The sequence below is a fragment of the Lontra canadensis genome, unplaced genomic scaffold, assembly GCF_010015895.1.
Source record: "Lontra canadensis isolate GAN:19392208 unplaced genomic scaffold, GSC_riverotter_1.0 scaffold57, whole genome shotgun sequence".
Classification (NCBI taxonomy): domain Eukaryota; kingdom Metazoa; phylum Chordata; class Mammalia; order Carnivora; family Mustelidae; genus Lontra; species Lontra canadensis.
The window spans coordinates 3,294,556-3,313,782 of record NW_022631051.1 but is presented as its reverse complement, the minus strand read 5'-3'; the positions used below and the strand labels follow the sequence as shown (position 1 = coordinate 3,313,782).

Here is a 19,227-nt window from a genome sequence, read left to right as displayed (position 1 = left end):
CCAGATTGCATACAGTCCTGGTTTTAACTCTCCTGAATGCGGAAGTCTCCCATGAATAAATAGCTTAGAATTTTCAGCCTTGCTCTCCCTCCCAAGCTGCCAGTTTGTAGAGCTTACTACCAGCTGTACATATACACTTAGCTCAAAGTTTCACCTGCTAGACTATCTCCCCAACTACAATCTGATCATCTGCCAGAATTCTCAATTTCAATTAATAATACTCCCAAACAGAAACCCAAGTAATTTTAATCATCAAATCATACCAACTCTATTGCTTGTTTTCCCCCAAGAATCCATCGCTCCCTTTCCTCTGTATTCTCACAATCCCTTATCATCTTTACTTGAACAATGGCATTTGCCTTCTAAATTATTTCTCTACCTCAGTCACAGTCCTCCTTAAAGCAATCTTTTAAAACTCCAGAAAAATGAGAAGATTGGAGGATCCTGGAACAGAATAAGCAAACAGTTTCAAAATTACAGTTGTAACTATATGGATTTTAATTCAATTGTTCTGAAACCAGATTAAAACAACAAGAATGATCTGAATTGGGTATAAACATGTTGGAGATGGAGAGTGGAAGAAACAGAATGAGAATAAACCAGGTGAAATTTGGTTAACTGAAGAGAGTTCCTTCTTAAGACCTATAAAAAAAAGTCCCTCCATAGACTGTAAAGAAAATTGGTGCTAATCTTTTTCAACTCCCACAAGAAGAACTATTTTAGAGTCTGGATATGTCTCATGTTTGTTTAAGATTGGCATAATAGAAATCAGCTTCATTTGGGCTTCTAAGCAGTCCCTGACTCATGTTGTTTTAGCTGGTGTTGACTCACTGCCCCACAAAGGATGACACAGCTTTAAATAGGCAGAGGATGGCCTGCTTTTTCTAATTACATGCTTCCAGCAACCAGAAGAGGTGGGGGTCTTCTAGAGTTGAGTTTTCTGCAACTAAGCACAATTTAGACTTAACAAAAACAGTTGCCAAGTTGACCTGGTAATCATGAGCTTTATAAATGAGGAGGGAGAGAAGTTAAGTTGTGGTATGTTAAAAATCACAGGGGCCAGGCATCCTCTGTTTTTCAAAACAAAATCTGCGGAAACTTACAGTCAGCTCTTTTCCCATTTAATTGCCTACTCTATTGAGGTCAGCAAATGTTTTTCTTTAAGATTCCAATGAAAAGCCGCAACAAGTGTATTTTTAAGACTCTCCACGTTAACTTTAGTGAGATAACGTAGGGGTAGCTGTAATCATGTTTGAAAGGAAGCTTAGGAAATGCCATTCTCATAATCGTTGCCACCTCTTCTATACTTCTATACCCTTAATGTCTCCCAGTGAGAGAGCGAGTTTCCCCCTCTGCCATGATTTCCTTGCCGCCAGCCTGACTGCTCCCAGAACACATCAGACCATGTTGTGGGCCTGAGTGGGTGCCCATGGGTCAGTACAGTGAATTCCGAGTTTGGCTCAAAAAGTTGGTTATTCCTTATAAGCCTCTCAGCGAGACACTTCTATACTTTGCGTACCTGTTGTACCACAGAGATTGCCCCTTGGAATCCTTATTCATGAGTAGTCTTTTTTTTTTTTTTTAAGATTTTATTTATTTATTTGACAGAGAGAGATCACAAGTAGGCAGAGAGGCAGGCAGAGAGAGAGGAGGAAGCAGGCTCCCCACAGAGCAGAGAGCCCGATGCGGGGCTCTATCCCAGGACCCTGGGATCATGACCTGAGCCAAAGGCAGAGGCTTAACCCACTGAACCACCCAGGCGCCCCATGAGTAGTCTTTCATGATGCGTCATTCCTATTTGTAACACACTCTGAACTCCCTGGCTGGTTAAGAATTGTCAGAAGAGACTCCTAAAGACCCAGCAGTTAGGAGAGAAGTCTGGACCACACTGTTTATATATAACTAAAATGACTGTCCATTCTCCATAGTGTCCCAAGAACTGAAGTTTATCAAAACGAATACCTTGTAAAAAAAACACAAGTGCACAGAGCTGGAGGCCATTCTGATTCAACTCCAGGCTACAATGGGCCCTGGATTAATTTTCCACATACGAAACCTTGCAGCTCAATTTTGGTCACTATTATCCATTGCTCCAAGGTCACTGATGGACAAGGGCTATTAAGACTAGGCATGGCTCAGGGATCTAGATTGCCACAACTTATCTAAAATTTTTAGAAGGATTTAGAACAAAACCGATCTTCACAAAAGTATGGTCCAGGACCTGGATTGTTATCCAGCTTGACTTCAAATCAGGATAAGCCAAAAAACTGACTGACTACTGGAAGACAAAATAGGAAAGATCACTTAATTCTCATGGAGTGTTGTTCCTCAACTTGCATTAAGAATTCTTACATTGTAGCATTTTTCACAGAACTAAAACCAAAAAAACCCTACAATTTATATGGAACCATTAAAGACCCCAAACAGCCAAAGCAATCCTGAAAAAGAAAAGCAAAGTTGGAGGCATCCTTTATTTTACAAAACTGTACTAATCAAAACAGTATGGTACTGTCACAAAAACAGACACATGGGTCACTAGAATAGAACAGAAAACCTAGATATAAACCTACAATTATATGATCAATTAATCTCTGACAAAGCAGAATACAATGGGAAAAGAGTCTCTTCCCCAAATGGTGTTGGGAAAACTAGTCAGCTACATGCAAAAGAATGAAACTGGGTCACTTTCTTACGCCATACACAAAAATAAACTCAAAATGGATTAAAGACCTAAATGTGAGACAGGAAACCATACAGACAGTAATTTCTCTGACATCGGCCATAGCAACATTTTTCTAGATATGTCTCCTGAGATAAGAGAAATAAAAGCGAAAAAAAAAAACCAAAACCTATTGGGACTACATCAAAATAAAAAGCCTCTGCACAGAAAACAATCAGCAAAACTAAAAGGCAACCTACTGAATAGAAGATATTTGCAAATGACTTATGTGATAAAAGGCTAACAACCAGAATATACAAAGAACTTATACAACTCAACACCCAAAATACAAATAATCTAATTTAAAAATGGGCAGAATACATGAATAGACATTTCTGCAAGGAAGACATCCAAATGGCCAACAGACACATGAAAAGATGCTCAACATCACTCATCATCAAGGAAATGCAAATCAAAACTACAATGAGATATCACCTCACACCTGTCAGAAGGACTAAAATAAAAAATATAAGAAACAAGTGTTGGCAACAATGTGGAGAAAAAGGAAGCCTCTGGTGGGAAGGCAAACTATTGTAGCCAGTGTGGAAGACAGCATACAGAAGTTCCTCAAAAAGTTAAAAATACACCTACCAGGGCACCTGGGTGGCTCAGTGGGTTAAGTGTCCTCCAACACTTGATTTCAGCTTAGGTCATGATTTTGGGGTTATGAGACTGAGTTCTGTTTCGGACTTGGAACTGAGCATGGAGCCTGCTTGGGATTCTTTCTCTCACTCTGCACCCCCTGAAAAAATACTACTACCCTACCATCTAATAATCACCCTACTGGGTATTTACCCCCAAAATACAAAAACACTGATTTGAAAAGATACATGCACCACTATGTTTATAGCAGCATTATTTACAATAGCCAAATTATGGAAGCAGCCCAAGTTTTCATGGATAGATGGGATGAACAAAATAATAATGGAATATTATTCAGCCATAAAAAAGAATGAGATCTTGCCATTTGCAATGACATGGATGGAGCTATAGAGTATAATGCTAAGCAAAATAAGTCAGAAAAAGAAAAATACCATATGATTTCACTCATATGTGGAATTTAAGAAACAAACAAACAAACAAAAAAACAAAGCAAAAAAAGAGAGAGAGAGAGAAACCAAGAAACAGACCCTAACTATAGAGAGATAAACGAGAGGAATGGTTATCAGAGGGGAGAGGGGGTAAAGGGATGGGTGACATAGGTGATGGGGACTAAGGAGTGCACTTACCATGATGAGAACCAGTGATGTATGGAAGTGTTGAATCACTATATTCTACACCTGAAACTACTATAACACCATCTGTTAATTATACTAAAATTAAGAGAATAATTTAATTTAAAAAATTACTGGCACTCTCCCCGAGGGAGAACAAAGAAAAAAGAACTTTTATGTTGTGAGTCACACTGCAAAGAATGAAGTAAAAAAATACCTTTTCAACTATAGAAATCTTAGTTAAAGAAAGCAATTAATAAAATTAAAATGAAAAATTCTAAGAGCTAGTTACTAAGAACATCAAATTAAAGGATTAACAATTGCCCTTCCCCACTTCTAAGCACCCCCGCTAAATACCACAGAAAGTTTTCTTGTTACTAATTGCTTAGATCTCACTTTATTGGTCAAATTGAATGACCTCTTAGCACATCTGTCTACTTTACAATACTGTTACCTAAGACTGCATGAGGGGCAAGAATGTAGCTTTTAAATTAAAGGAAAAAAATTCCTAACATCGTACTTGCTTCAGCTGATGACAAAATTTTTCAAGCTATTTATATCCACTCATATTTCACGCACTGAATACTTACTCCATTGGAAAGAATTAAAATGATTTCAAAAAGAAAGACTAAATCAAAACTGAGTATTTGTAATATCTATTATGTGAAAGTTGCTAGTTTGCTAAGGTGGATACAATAGCAATACTGTTCCTGCTCTCAATTAACCTATGACCAAACTGAGATAGAAAAACACTAAATCCATAATAAATAATGTTTCAAGATTTAAACAACAGGTTAAAAGCACCAGTTCTGGAAGGGTTGGATGGGAATCCTCGCTCTATCATTACCTCACTGTGTAACCATGGGCTGTTTCTCTGTGCCTTAATTTCTTCCTATGAAACAGGACTGTTTTAAAGATTAAATGATAATGCATGTTAAGCTAAGTAAGTTGTCAATAAAAATAGTCCTTTAAAAAAAAGAAATGACATCATAGGACAACGATCTTTATGTTTTGACAGGTGAAAACTCTCTGGCTACTATTGTCAAGGAAATTTTCAGGAAAGAAGTTTAGTCCTTACTTCTCTATTTATGCTCCTTTGGTCCTTCATCTCCAGACACAAATGGGAGTTTGGTTCCAACGCAGACGTGCTAATTTTAGTTACTTGCATGAATGTTTAGATATGATAATGAAGGTAGGGAAAAGTATCAAGAGAAGAAATCAAATGTCTATTATTAGCTATAATGTTATTTTTCTATGTTCAACATTTTTTTCTAAGCACCTGTCAGATATCTCTACAGATCTAAAAATATAAATACACCGATGGACCTTTGTATAAAGACAAATGCATTGGCCAGTGTTTTCTAAATAGATTTCATAAATGAATACTGAACAGGAAACCTCAAAAGGATTCTTTTCTCTATATATTACAGATATACAAAAGTAAACTTTCTTGCTAATCACAAAATTTAACACAGATCTAAAGATTTATCTCTCATAAATAAGATAATCACACCACAACTTAGAATTACTAAAATAGCAGAAATAAGTCTCAAGTGCTTGATAATTTTTAAAATTCTACATAGTACTTTCTCTTTGGTTTCCTGTCCTTCATATTGTGTGCCTGTATGGAGTCATCTTTTAGTAATCTAAGGGATCAGAAATGGAATGCATAGATTTAATTACTTTTGAAGAGTAACATGAGACAAAGCAGCTGGTTCTCTAAGTGATAGTGTATGTTCTCCTACCCTTGGACACTTAATACCTGTCAAACAGGTAGTTTTATCTATAATACTAATTTACTAAAGAGTGACATAACACAGTTGATACTAAAAGAATGTGTCATAAACCCCAGATACTTAAGATGAATATACAGTTAAACAATCTTTTAGTTCCCATTTTAGAAAAGAGCAACTTGAAGCTTTTAGATATGCTACGGTTTATTCTGAAGTGCATCCTCTAGTAATCACAAAGAAATGAACACATGAAATTTCATGTGATGAAAAATGACACAGTATCCAAACTCACTAACTCAATTAACTAGAACACAGCAAGAAACTGAATCCGGACAAGCAAACCAATCTATGCTCAAAGAAACTAAAATAAGTGCTATCAAAATCTTTTGTTAGATTATACAACTTAGTCCTTTGATAAGCTTTTCTTTGCACAGTTCTAACAACCTTGATTATCTAATGAAAAGTAAATTATAAAGCATGTTAAAAACAACAACATTAGAAAGAACAAAAGTACTGCTAAAGGTTTTCAAGGCTGCCTGAAAACAAAGGGGAATATAACAACAATAAATATTATTTAAGTTATATAAGAATAAAACAATATACCAATGTAGGCTATTTACTATGAAGGCAAGCAAACTTAAACACCATACTGTCTAAATGATGACAGTCGTTAAGAAAAGGAGCGTTACAGCCCTAGTTAAGGGTATGCCTGACCTTATATTTTCATCCAAAGAGGCTTAAAACAAAATTTATCACTTAAATGGATAAAGTTTCCTTCCAAAATTTTCTTCTGAGGACATTTTATTGCCTTCCTTGGCTCTGTTTCATAACACCCTGCTTTTATTCTTCACTGGAACTGATACCTAAAGACCACAGATTGAGAAAAAGAGAGTAGGAATTACTTTAGAAATGAAATAGTTTGGTTTAAGAACAGAATGAGAAGAAATTTTAATTACAAGTAAGTTAAATATTTACTTCAGTTATGATATATCTGCATATGTTCAGGTACTATCTCAGGAACACTGGTAAGGGAAAAATGTTTCCATTAAGTATAAACACAGTTCTAAGAAAATAGATAGCCACAATAATACCCTCTAAGCAAAGTGGGATTTAACATCTATCCTCTCTTAACACAGAATTTAATTTAGTAGCCTTCTATTTTTCTCCGAAGACTATCATAAAATTTCTCCGAAGACTATCATAAAATTAGGAAATAGGTTTCATGAACTCACACCAGAAAAAATCGAACCACTTTTTATATTTGGTTGATTTTTTTTTAAAGGTGAAGGAGATAAAACAAAGAAAAAATACTGAATGTGGGCTTTATAGAAGGGAAAATACATCAATGTAGAAGAATTGAGAAAAAAAAAATCAGTGGAGGAAGTTAGAGAAGAAAACAGGAGATATTTCATAACCAGAAAACATCTACCCCAAGACACTTATTAATCACACAGAGGAAAATATAGTTTACCAGTACAGAAACCCAGCAGTCACCATTTTAAGCAGGTGATCAGAGCCAACATCAACATTAATGAGATAGATCACTACCCCTTAATATGATGCACTTGAGAACGGCCCAATATCATTCTGTGGAAGTCTTACCCACTATGCATAATTTCAGTCTAATCATGAGAAGACATCTCACCCACCCCAACTGAAGAACTTCCTACAAAACTCCAAAATTGCCATAAGAGATAAGGACAGACTGCCAGAGACTGAAGGTTTGGGAGGCAAAACTAAATACAATGTGGGATCTCCAATTCTACAACAGAAAAATTCTAATGCTAGCAGAAAAACTGATGAAATCAGGTTATAAAGACTATATAGTTAACTTTACTGCACCAGTGCTAATTTCTCAGTTGTTTTTTTTTTTTTTTATTTCTCAGTTTTGATAATGGAACCAAGGGTTATGCATAGTGTTAACATTAGAAGAAACTGGGTGAAGGTTACTGGAAACACTCTGAACTACTTTTGCAAGTTTTCCAGAAGCCTAATATTATCTCAAAATAAAAAGTTAAGAAAATATTACTTTTATGTTCATGAATGTAATTTTGCAACACGCTAGTTCTCTGAATTTTTGTGGATGCATTAAGGATTAGCGATCAGGAAGAACTGAGCAGGTTAAAAATGGACAGAGCAACTGGCCAAATGTTTAGCCAAATGACATGATCAAAGGAAATGTGCCAGACGTTCTCCAACAGCTCCACATATGGAGGCACCTACACTCAGTAGGGGCCCCACTGTAAAAAGAAACCAGAGACACAAACTCTAGTTTTAACCGTAACATTAAAAATGACCCATAAATATCTTATCCTCTCATAAGAATTCTATTTCCATAACTATTTCTGAATCCTCTAGAAAAAATATTTTTTAAAAAAAGTATCTGTCCCATATGTTAGTGTACCTCTATATATGGCTAGAAGCTCACATAGACTTATATAAGTACTTAATTGAAGGAGAGCTGGCACCTTGAAATAAATGTCTTTTCAATTTCCATCCAAGAAAAGTATGGCACTAAGAGTTGCTAGATTTAGTTTTTTCCACAAAATAAAGTATTTTCGAATCAACAGTAATTCCACTTTAATCAAACCATTCCCATTACTATGAATAGTTAAAATATTATAAAACAATATCCCCTTTAGAAAAGTTTTAACTTTGCTATAGAATTAGAATTCCTAGGATAACCTTGGTAAGCTTCTTTATTTGTTTTTGAGGAAGAGCTGGTTCTCTTCCTCTTCTATTTTTGTTCTCTCTTGGGAAGTTTATGGTAAAACGAACTAAACAACAGAATTTCTCATGGCCCTTTAATTCTATACATGCACAAAAAATATTATGTATATATATTTCTTATCTATAGCTTAGAAAATCTTTGAAAAACAAGACACCTTGCTTTATCTTCAGCTATCTTTCATTCTGTAAGTGAAATTATTTTGTATGTATGTCAATATTTTCACTCTGGATTCTGATTAAGAGTTTAGAAGCTCAGCCTCTTTAAAAAAAAAATCACATGATTATAAAGATAGTCCCAACCACTTAACAGAACTGAAAGTTTACAATCCTTCATTCTCTTTTATCCCTTACAAATAGAATGTAAAGATAGAATGTTTGTGAAATAAGGAATTACCTTCTCTCCTCCCAACAAATACTTAGTTCTCCAATTTTTTTTTTCCCTCCATGAATACATTTTGGGGATAGGTACCAAAATACCAAAAACATTTTACTCTCCTCTTTATATCAACAACTGTGATTAAAAGTGATAACAGTAATAATACATCTAACAATTACTGTATGTTTCATTGGTATTGGACACTATTCTAAGCACCTGGAACAAGCTGCCCAAGACGACATGGTAATAAATGGTGTAGGTGATGTGTGGGGTCTGGGAGCCTGACCCAAGCCTGAGTAACTGGCAAGTACACTTTATACTGGCTACTTATTTTAATACAATAAAATGTCAATCCATAAAGAAACCGCAGTGGCCACCCAGCATCAATGCTGAAGAGTTAGAGGGGAGGCGTGTAATGGAGCAGCCATGACCGCTTCAGTCAGTGCTGGCAGGCAGCAGCAGAGCCCTGAATTGCTGGATCCTTTATTCTTTTATTATTACTTATTTTAATGAGAAGCTGGCAGTCCAGAATGATATCTGAAGACTCTTGCTTTCAAAATGTCGCTACTTATTCCAAGCTTTCTCAAAAAGTCCTATTTGTCTGAAAGGTAAAGGGCCACATTCTCATGGCAGGGGCTTTGTCTTATTTATCTTTGTATCCCTAATACCTAATGTGTGGCTGGCGCATAGTAGGTACAAACAGTTTGACTTCTTCTGTTAAAAATCCTGCTGTTTTATCTTGACCATTTTTTAACCTTGGTAGGAATTCATTAATTTATTCAACAAGCATTTACTGAGCTATGACAATGTGCCAGACGTTGCTCTAGGCACTTGAGATTCCAACAGTGAACAAAAGAGAAAACTGAAGAGAGAGATAGAGACAGACAGAGATTATATTTTAGTGGGAAAAAATAGGCCCCCAAAAATCCAAAAGCCCATAAAGTCAGATGGAGTGGAGGCTTGAAAAATAAGGAGATGGTTTGCTTTGAACTGAACCTTTGCTACTCAGAGCTAAAGAACAATGATACAATAGTCCATGCTTCCTAGTGCCATACTGGTCACTCCTCCACAAATATGTTACACATATGTAAGCAATTAAAGGAAAGGATATTCTTGAAAGAGAGAGTGCTTTCTTCATAAGTAGAACAATACAATCTTGCTCCTTGGCTTGAAAGGAAGTATTGATCAGTAGTTAGGGAGTCAAAGGTTAATAACTCTCGGTCCTGATTATTTCTGTTATCAGACTCATGATTGATGGTGTCCTCCGGCTCCTTGTAAATACAGGAACCTTTTTTTGATTGTTGTTACTGGGAACCAAGAAATTAAGCTATTCTCTCATGATTTAGTTACAGGGGACGGGGTCAACTATCTCCTGCATCAGAGAGTTGAGTGGTACAAAGGTTCCTATAGAGAGGGTGAGTGGTCACCAAAAATGCAAACTTGGAGCAGCATAAATCTGATTGGCAGCCATATGATAAAACACTAACTATGAAACACAGCTCTTTTGCTCTCATGCATTATCATTCCACAAGACCACATGCTGAGTTAATGGAACTTCTCCTCCAGTTTGCTTTGGAAACGGATGTAGTTTCGGAAGGCCCAAATGGCACAATCTAGCTATTACTCCTAGACAGCTGCTGGGAGTTAGAGACAGGACAGCTAGACCAGAACCATTTAAAAATGCACAAACCAGGCCCCTGCTTCTCAAGAACTCACTTATATCTATTTAGTTCCTCATAATCTGAGTAATTATAGTCAGGGATTAAGTTTAGAAAAGAAAGCACCCTAAAGACAAATGCAAGTTTGTATCTTCAAGTAGCCTTTAAAACAATGTGCTACTAAAGCTGGAAGAAAAATGTTACTTTCTCATTGTCTTTACATAAAAATAAATTTCACTCAACCTGCTCTTTTTGGAAGAAACAATATTGTCTTTGTTAGCCAAGCCTAACATAGATCTCATGCCAATGTGGTTTGTTCTTCTCATGGATACTAGCCAAAAGGATATTCCTTGAAATAAAATCACAATCTGTTGAAAGCCTCACAAATCAATTAGATGAGGAGACAGAAGTAATCATTATCACATAACTAAAGATAAAAGTATGAGAAAAAATAAACGAAAATAAACTTGATGCAAAAAAGAACATCAACACTCAAACTTCCCACTTGTTAAAAGAGAAAAAAAAAAAAATTCCTCAGTGGATCCATAGTAGATAAAGAGCCACATTTAAATAAGCAAAACTTCCCCTAAATATGAGTCAGATATCAAACCATCTCATTTATCATTGTCTGCCCAGGGAAATTTCCTAAGAGTCTAACATTTTTGTTTAGTTAATGGAAGTCACATTGGCCTTGATCTTGCATCGAACAGATGAACACTGATACAGAGTAATTTAACATAGATCCATGCTATATTAAATCTAAAATACACATAATGAGATGGTTATAACCTCTTTTGACCCAAAAGAAATAAACTATAATAGCATTTACAGCATTGAGTCAACATTAGCAATAATAAAAATAATGATACCAATGTATATATGTGGCTGAATGGTTATTAAAATCTAGAAATAAAATTGTTTTTAAAAGTCTACTCAGATTTACTTTTTAGAGAATCTTTCCAGTTATGTTTTAACTCAGAAGGCATGCAGTTACTAAAAAACTTTTAATAGTATTCAAGGATTTGGGATAATATATTTTAATTTCTTTTCTTTTCTGCTTGTCCCATTTCCAATGATTTTTTTTTTTAATTCTCCAATATGTCAATGGGTGAATTTGGCAGAAATGAGGCATATGCCTATTTATCCTCAAGTTGTATCAAGAACACAGACTTTAGCCACTGTCGGCAGAGACTTCGTGCACTTCCCACTAGCAATCAAGGACAATACAAAGAGCAGTAGACCCACTCATCCAGTCCACTAAAAGTTGGAACAACAATCAAGTGAAGGTGCTCTTATGCCCTGGCAGAAAACACAGCTGGGAGATGAAAGCCCAAGCCCGGGAAACCTCTGCTCCCTTTGGATTCGCTCTGGGTACCTGCTGCCAGGGTGGCTGGCGGTGGCCCTGGGCGCGCAGCGGGGTTCTGAGCTGGGTGGCTGGGAGCGAGCGTACGAATGGTAGGCAGTCAGCACCACGCCGCCCGAGTCCTCCACTTCCATCCTCAGCGGCGCATGTCCCCGCTCCGGCCCGAGAACAAAGGCGGAGACCAGCATGGACCAGCGCACGGGGACTCGGTCACCAGCGGGGCGGTGTGGCCCGTCCAGCTCCAAGGGGCTTGCTCTGGCGGCTGTCAGGGGTGCCCTGGGAAGCCGCCCCGCCCTCGGGACAGCCCTATTAGCAAGGATTTAAAGACACGCCCACAAGTCCCGCTGGGGGTGGGGGGGTGGGAGCCGGGAGAACACGGCGGGGAGGGGGGGCGGGCAGAGGGAGGAGAGAGAATCGGGGACCGGGGAGGAGGGGGATCCGTGTTTCTAGGAAACTGGAAACCCGCTGTGATCCTTCAGGGCTCAGGCTAGCTGCTCTAACAGTTTTTCTTGCTTTGTTTCTTTTTCCTTTCCTTTTCCTTTTCTCATCCTCCCCCCCCCCCCCCACCACCAAATGGGGGAGGCTTATCCCATAGCTGGGAACATTTCCTGCCTGGCAGCAAGAAGCAAGAGAAAAGAAACCTTGCTCTGGGAGCCTGGGCTGAGAAGGAGAGGGGCCCGGTCTACAACGTGTGGTCTGGGGAAGAAAGGAAGAAAATGTGACACTCTCTCATTTAAAGCATCCACATCAAAAATTGAAGAACCGGATTACGTTGCTGTGTGCTTGGTCAAGTTACAATGAACTTGATTTCCTTTTGGGCAGGTAACTCCCTCTTACAGCAAGCAGAACACCTCCCTCCCTCACCCTCAATGCCACCACAGCAACCAGACTCTTACCTCACTCCACATCCCTTTCCTCCTCCCAGTCCTGATCATACTAAGATACTGCCTTCAGCTTGTCTGAAAATTAGACTTGATTATTCTGGGTCCAATGCATGTTTTTTCCAGAGGTCTTTATTTAGAGGAAAAACGTGTTACAGGGAGGCAGGTAAAAGGGGGCATAACAGAAATGATTTTCAATGATTTGGGATCTGAAATATGTCTTTAGGTAAACAGAATTAACAGCACAAATGGAAAGACAACATTCTTTTAACCATATGAAAAGGGAACCAGAAGTATGCTATGGAGGCCCACAATGAGTTCATCTTTCAGGGGCAGACAGGGAGTTTTGCCTGTTGTCTCTCACACTCCCCTGGGAGCTAGGTGAAGGGGAAAAGAGAAGTTAGTTCACCCCATACTGAGGGGTGACCTAGGTGATGCTATTTAACATCTCAGAGTCTGTTTCTGCATCTGTGAAATGGGGAAAACAATATTCTACTCGTGGGGCTAAAAGCACCACATATATGTTAGGTTCTCAAGAAATGCTGGTCCTTTTTGCTACTTCCTTCACATTTTCAAGAAGAGAGACATTTGCTTTCACTGCCCTTTCAAAGGTTGGGAAAGAAAAAATATATACACAAAATGCTTCTTAGGAAATATTTTGTTGATTGAAGGGGTTGGAATAAGAATGACTAACATTTATTAAAATACCCTTTAAGTGTTGGATCCTGCTCATTAGCTCTTTAAACTCTCTGAGGTAGATATATTAGTATCTCAATTTTGTGAATTAAAAAAATTTATCAAACATCAGTGTATGAAAAATGAATGCTTCACTCTTCAAAAATTTCAGATACAAAGACGTATCTGTTTACCTACTATGTTTTATACTAAATGCATCAAAACAAAGATAATAGTTTCTTAAAATGTGAAATAAATTCATAATGTAATTATTGATATATGTCCATAATACCTCATCTAAAATTTTGGGTCCAGAGGTGCCTGAATGGCACAGTCGCATCCAACTCTTGGTTTTGGGCTCAGGCTCAGGTCCCCATCTTGGAGGTTATGAGATAGAGCCCCACAGTGGGCTCCATGCCCAGTGGGGAGTCTACTTGAGATTCTCTCTGCCTCTCCCACTCATGCTCTCTCTAAAATAAATAAAATCTTTTAAAATAAATAAATAAAAATAAATAAAACTTTGGGCCAGATAGGTTTCAGAATTTATAATTTTTTTAAATTTTTATAAGTAATTTGGTGCAGGTGCAATTTAATATAGAACACTCTACCTCCAGTAGTTTGGGACAGGACCCTTTATTCAAACTTATTTCCCAAGCATAAAGAATTGATTCTAAACGGGATAAATAAAGCCTATTCATAGCCCACATTTATTCAGATCAGGTCTGTCACCAAATAAGTTTTGACACTAAACTTTTTTAAACATGTAATTTTTACAGCTTTTTACATTTTGGAATAACCATAAGGAATTACAGTAGTGAAACTTTTTCTGGGCATGGAATTTGTCTCGTTAGCATTTTTTTTTCCAGAGCTATAGATTCAGAATTTTAAATACTTGCAGGGCATCTCCTTGTGAATATTTTTAGCCATAACTGCCTCAAGATGTCCAAAACTGCAGTGGTGTTCCCTCATGCCAGCTTCAGCAGCCAGGCCTCCTCTCTTATACATGCACATTTTCAATGCCCTGGAATCACTGTGGCTTCTCCCTCTGATCTCTTACACCACATCTGTCATCTCTTTCTCAAAATGTCCACCAACTGCTCCTTCTATTGCCCATGCTGTGGTCTTTGTTCTCACATCACCATCTCTTGACTAGGTGACAGCCATCCTTCTTTGAAACAGATGACTTTCAACCACCTTCCTCTTAAATCGCCCCCCTCTTCAAAGAGCTGATGGAATGATTCCCCTAAAACATAGTTCTTCCCCGGGCGCCTGGGTGGCTCAGTGGGTTAAAACCACTGCCTTTGGCCCAGGTCATGATCCCAGGGTCCTGGGATTGAGTCCTGCATTGGGCTCTTTGCTCAGCAGGGAGCCTACTTCCTCCTCTTTCTCTCTGCCTGCTGCTCTGCCTGCTTGTGATCTCTGTCTGTCAAATAAATAAATAAAATCTTTAAAAAACAAAACAAAAAAACCATAGTTCTTGCCCTTCTCAAAAGCCCTATTGTAACGCACTTGCTACAAAATAAAGTCCAAACTCCTTAGAATAGGTGCTCATTAATCTACTTTGATCACCTATTACTTTTTTACTACTGAGACTGGGCGGCCCTCTCACACCAGGCGGTCTTGCCCTCTTCCTTTACCCTTGCTCCTACCTGTCATTTTCCTGTCTAGAAATCCTTAAAAACCCTCTATGCTCCCCTCGCTCCATGAAGCCTTCTCAGGTGTTCCTAATCCCAAACCCTCCCCTTGCTTCTGTTATCAGAATCATCTCACTCTGCCACGCAGTTAAAGCACAGTCAGCCAAAACTGTGCACCATGTACACACTCTGCTACTGTGCTCACTGCACACTCAACTGATAGATCATAGAGGTTTTTTCCACTGAGCTCACATGCGGTTAAGAAACCCTTCTCAAAACGGAGCCTCCAACAACAAGGCAGCTTTGCGATGAAACTATCTGCTAACCCAGAAGTGTATTATTATTTTCCAGCAAAGCAGTGTCTTTTTCTAAATTGCAAGCTACTAGAAGAGCTGGTGTTATATTTTTGTCTTTATACTCCAGAGCCCAGAGTGTTTTGCAGAGTAGGCAATCAACAAAGAATATTTATAAAATCAATGAACATATAAATCAATGAATGAAGGAGATAGCACTCTTTCGTTCGGTAATTCCAATCTTTCAGGGCAGCCAAGGAGTTATTATAAATGATTCATAAGTCTGTACAACACTGTAAATAGTAACTGCAAACTAAAGAAAAAAATGTTCCACATGTATGTATTAATACTTTTTGAATGTAGACATATGCTGTTGACTTAACAATATACAACTCTAAGCATTCTTGAGTTTTGAGGCTTCAGAAAGATGGTAGAGTGCATATATTGGATATTATAGTACACCCTGCAGGACATTTTCCTTTTGCCCTCCAGATCCCCTTGCTACCCTCTCTAATTCGTGGGGCCCCAGGGGCTCACCTTCTGGTCTGCATCCCTGAGCTCCCTTGCCTCTGGGGTCAGGTAGGATGCCATCAAAGAAAGGTGCCAGCTGCACATCTACAGGGAAGGGGAAAAGCCAGTTTGGGTATATATTTCCCAGACTTGTCTGTCAATTTGCTACCAGCTGACTCCTTCCACCTGCTAAGGCCTTAGCTCCTGATGGCAGCTCCCTCCCACACTGCTCTTTCTGGAGTCCAGTAATGCTTTCTCTACCTAGCCTTTCAAGCTAGGAGTATTCACAGTTCCTGGTGCACCAAGTAATCCCTCCTTTGTCCCTCCTGCACCACCCCTGTTCGCCCTCAACCCACCCACAGCCTTACAGACAATCCCTTTACTAAGCTCTCCTCATTTACTTGTGCCAAGTGCCCCATCTCTTCCTGCCAAGACTCTGACTGATAGGTGTCCCCACTGATATCTGGGGTAGTATCCTATAAGCAAAAGTGCTGGTATGCCTGCAATAACGTGTAAAAGACACACACACCAGGAGGGAGAAACACCAACGATAAATAGCCTCCTGTCAGTTCAGGTGATTTATCACTACATAAGCTCAGGTCTGAACAAGTTTTATAGTCATGTGATTCATGAAAACGCTTTCAGATTAGAGAGCTTTGGGGATTTGGGAATCATAGATGTGGGATTGTGGAGCTGGTAGAGTCTGTTAACATTTTTGGCATTCTGGGAAACACTTGCCTAGGGGTTCACAGCACAAGACTATGACAGCTGGCTCAGCAGCAGAGTAACCAGGGACCCTGGGAAAGATAGTCCATCTGGGAACTGGGTTGATAAACAGCGCCTAGAGTGGACAGTGTACATTCAGAGCACAGAAATAGCACTGGAATCATAGAGGGGAAATTCTAGTTTGCTATGCATACTGCTCTGTATATCACCGCAGCACCCAGCACTGGACCAAGAACAGGACACCTGGGTGTCAGCACCAACTCTGCCAACAGAAGGCAGGACCCAAGCAAATCGCTGAACTGCAGACCTGTTTCTTCACACACAGATGAAATAAAACATTTATTTATTGAGTACTTGCCATGTGCCTGGCTCTATTCTAGGCGTCAGAACCTCAATTCATGGAATGCTCACAGCAGCTTTTTGAGATAAGTATTACTGATAGCATCTTCACTTTACAGTTGAAGAAACTGACTGCATTAACTTGTCCAAAGTCACCCTGGCTAGGACATGGCAAAACGAGGATGCAAACTCAGGGAGTCTGTCTGGCTCCCCGCATCCAAGCTCTTAAGCACTGTATTTCTTTCTTTTTTCTTTTTTTTTTTTTAAGATTTATTTATTTGAGAGACAGAATATGCAAGAATGTACATGTACTTGAGCAGGGTAGGGGCAGAGGGAGAGTGACAGAATTTTAGAAGACTTCCTGCTGAGTGTGGAGCCCAACTTGGGGCTCGATCACATGACCGTGAGATCACGACCTGAGACGAAATCGAGAGTCGAGCCCTTAACCAACTGAGCTACACAGGTGCCCTTATATTTCTCTTTCGTATAAGTTTTGCTGAGGTTCAAAATACACTTCTCCTTTATATTGTAATAAAACGGGTCATCGGACTCATTTTTCTTTTGGCAGCTTCCTATAAACCTATTTAGCATTTTGGAGGATAGATATCACTAGCATGTAAGAATAACGATGAAAACAGTAATAAATGAAGAGAGAATTACACATATTTTCCACATACAACAGTAAGGTAGTTCACAATTTATACATAAGAACAATTCATTAATTTCTCTCAGAATGTGTCGGAGGTTAACTCAGTATTTCATTCGGCCTTGTAAGTGTGTCGGTTGATGGCTATATATAAGGCATTAGAGAATACTACCATTTGTGAACCCTGCGTGCACAAAGACTTCACTAGCACTTGCCAATGAAACCGAGGAGGCAGAGTGGTAGACCAAAAAGGGTCAGACAGAGTTAAATCTGAATTACGAATTTGCTACTTACTGCTTGTGTTATCTTAATTTCTCTCCATTTCTATTTCCTAATTGAAGCATGGAGAATCTCCTCTGACAGGTGATGGGAAGATAAAATGAGAAAGCACCTTTAAAACATGAGTCATAGTGCTAAGCAATCTTAGATGCTCAAGAGATGTTGGTTTCCTTCTCTCTTCTTTACTATCCGCTGTCACCCATCCTCTACTTAGCCCTTCTAATAGCATCATTTGAATTCAATGCTCAAAAGTAAACAATCTGATTTTAGAAATTCCAAAGGCATTTCATAACCTTTACTGAAAGAAGAGTCAGACTCAACTCTCATAATGATGCACCTAGAAGAGCCTCACAAACTCTGGCCCCTGGGTGTCAGTGACACTGCAGTATTATGAAGTATGGTGACATCCCAACATATTCAGTTCTACGAGGAGAGGCAAGAAAACAGCATTTATGCAAAACCTCAACAGGGACAAAAGAAAAGTGCCTCTTGTGGCCTCGGCTGCTTATCTGGAAAAACTACTGCTAGAATAATCACTTAAATGCAGAACAGGAAAACAGCTGCAGCTGCAGGAGTCTTTGTTGTGCTGACCGCCGTTCCCTTAGCAAGAGGGCTTGAAGTTACATGGTCACTGGTCCTATCTTGCAGGAAATGAAGGCACAGTTCTCTCCTACCTAGGGGAACATGCTAGTTCTATCAAAACTCCTTACATGCATTCCAACTTCCCCAATATTCCCTAGAAAGGTTGGGTCAAATTAAGGGGAGTAAATGCAAAATTTCATTTATATGAAGAGGAAATACTTTAATCAAACAGGTATTTTAAAAGTATTTGGAAAGGTAATGTGTAAACCCTCCATCATTGGGTCAGCTGATTATTCTTGAAATACTATCCTGAAATTATTCTCAAAACTTATTGGCACTAATTAAATTATACAAATTTATTTTCTGAATGCTCTTATTATGACACAGAATTTCTAGACTACTCTGATTTTCCTATTGCTTTCTTATTGCCTATTTTTAAAGACATATTAGGTCCTATATTCTTCAGTAACTATTCTGTGCTCTATGATCAACTTGGTAATTGGGGTAACAGACTATGTCACCACAAGAAACTGTCAGCCAGGTTGAGACTCCATGTTATTTATGTAGGAGACGTAACTGAGTCACTCAAGTGACTTAATTGACTTCTACAAATAAACTGACTGGAAATAAATCACAACCAACACACCCAGGCAGAGTGGGGGGAAGAAGCCAGATCAACCACAGACATGAAACTTTGGTTTAAAGAGACTTGCATTATGGAATACTTTCTACACTCTGCAATTATACAAGGGGTTTTATTTATTCATCCATCCCTCCATCCATCCTGAGAAGGTACAATCATCATTAGTACCTACAATGCTAAACACCAGGAATGTAAAAAGAAACACGAATTTGAAAGCACAGTCTCT

General features: G+C 38.6%; 1 protein-coding gene across 5 annotated transcripts in view; it reads right to left on the bottom strand.

The window, feature by feature from the left end:
- The window catches only part of ARHGAP28 (Rho GTPase activating protein 28), a 243,897-nt gene that overhangs the window by 199,255 nt on the left and 25,415 nt on the right, over positions 1-19,227 (bottom strand). For 3 of the 5 annotated variants that reach the window (XM_032875722.1, XM_032875721.1, XM_032875715.1), the window contains exon 1: positions 11,806-12,100. The exons of the other annotated variants lie outside the window; for them this stretch is intronic. In XM_032875722.1, coding sequence (XP_032731613.1) covers positions 11,806-11,981 — 176 coding nt within the window. In that variant the 5' untranslated portion in view covers positions 11,982-12,100. Of the gene's footprint in view, positions 1-11,805; positions 12,101-19,227 lie in introns of those variants that run through there. 5 annotated transcript variants of the gene reach the window in all.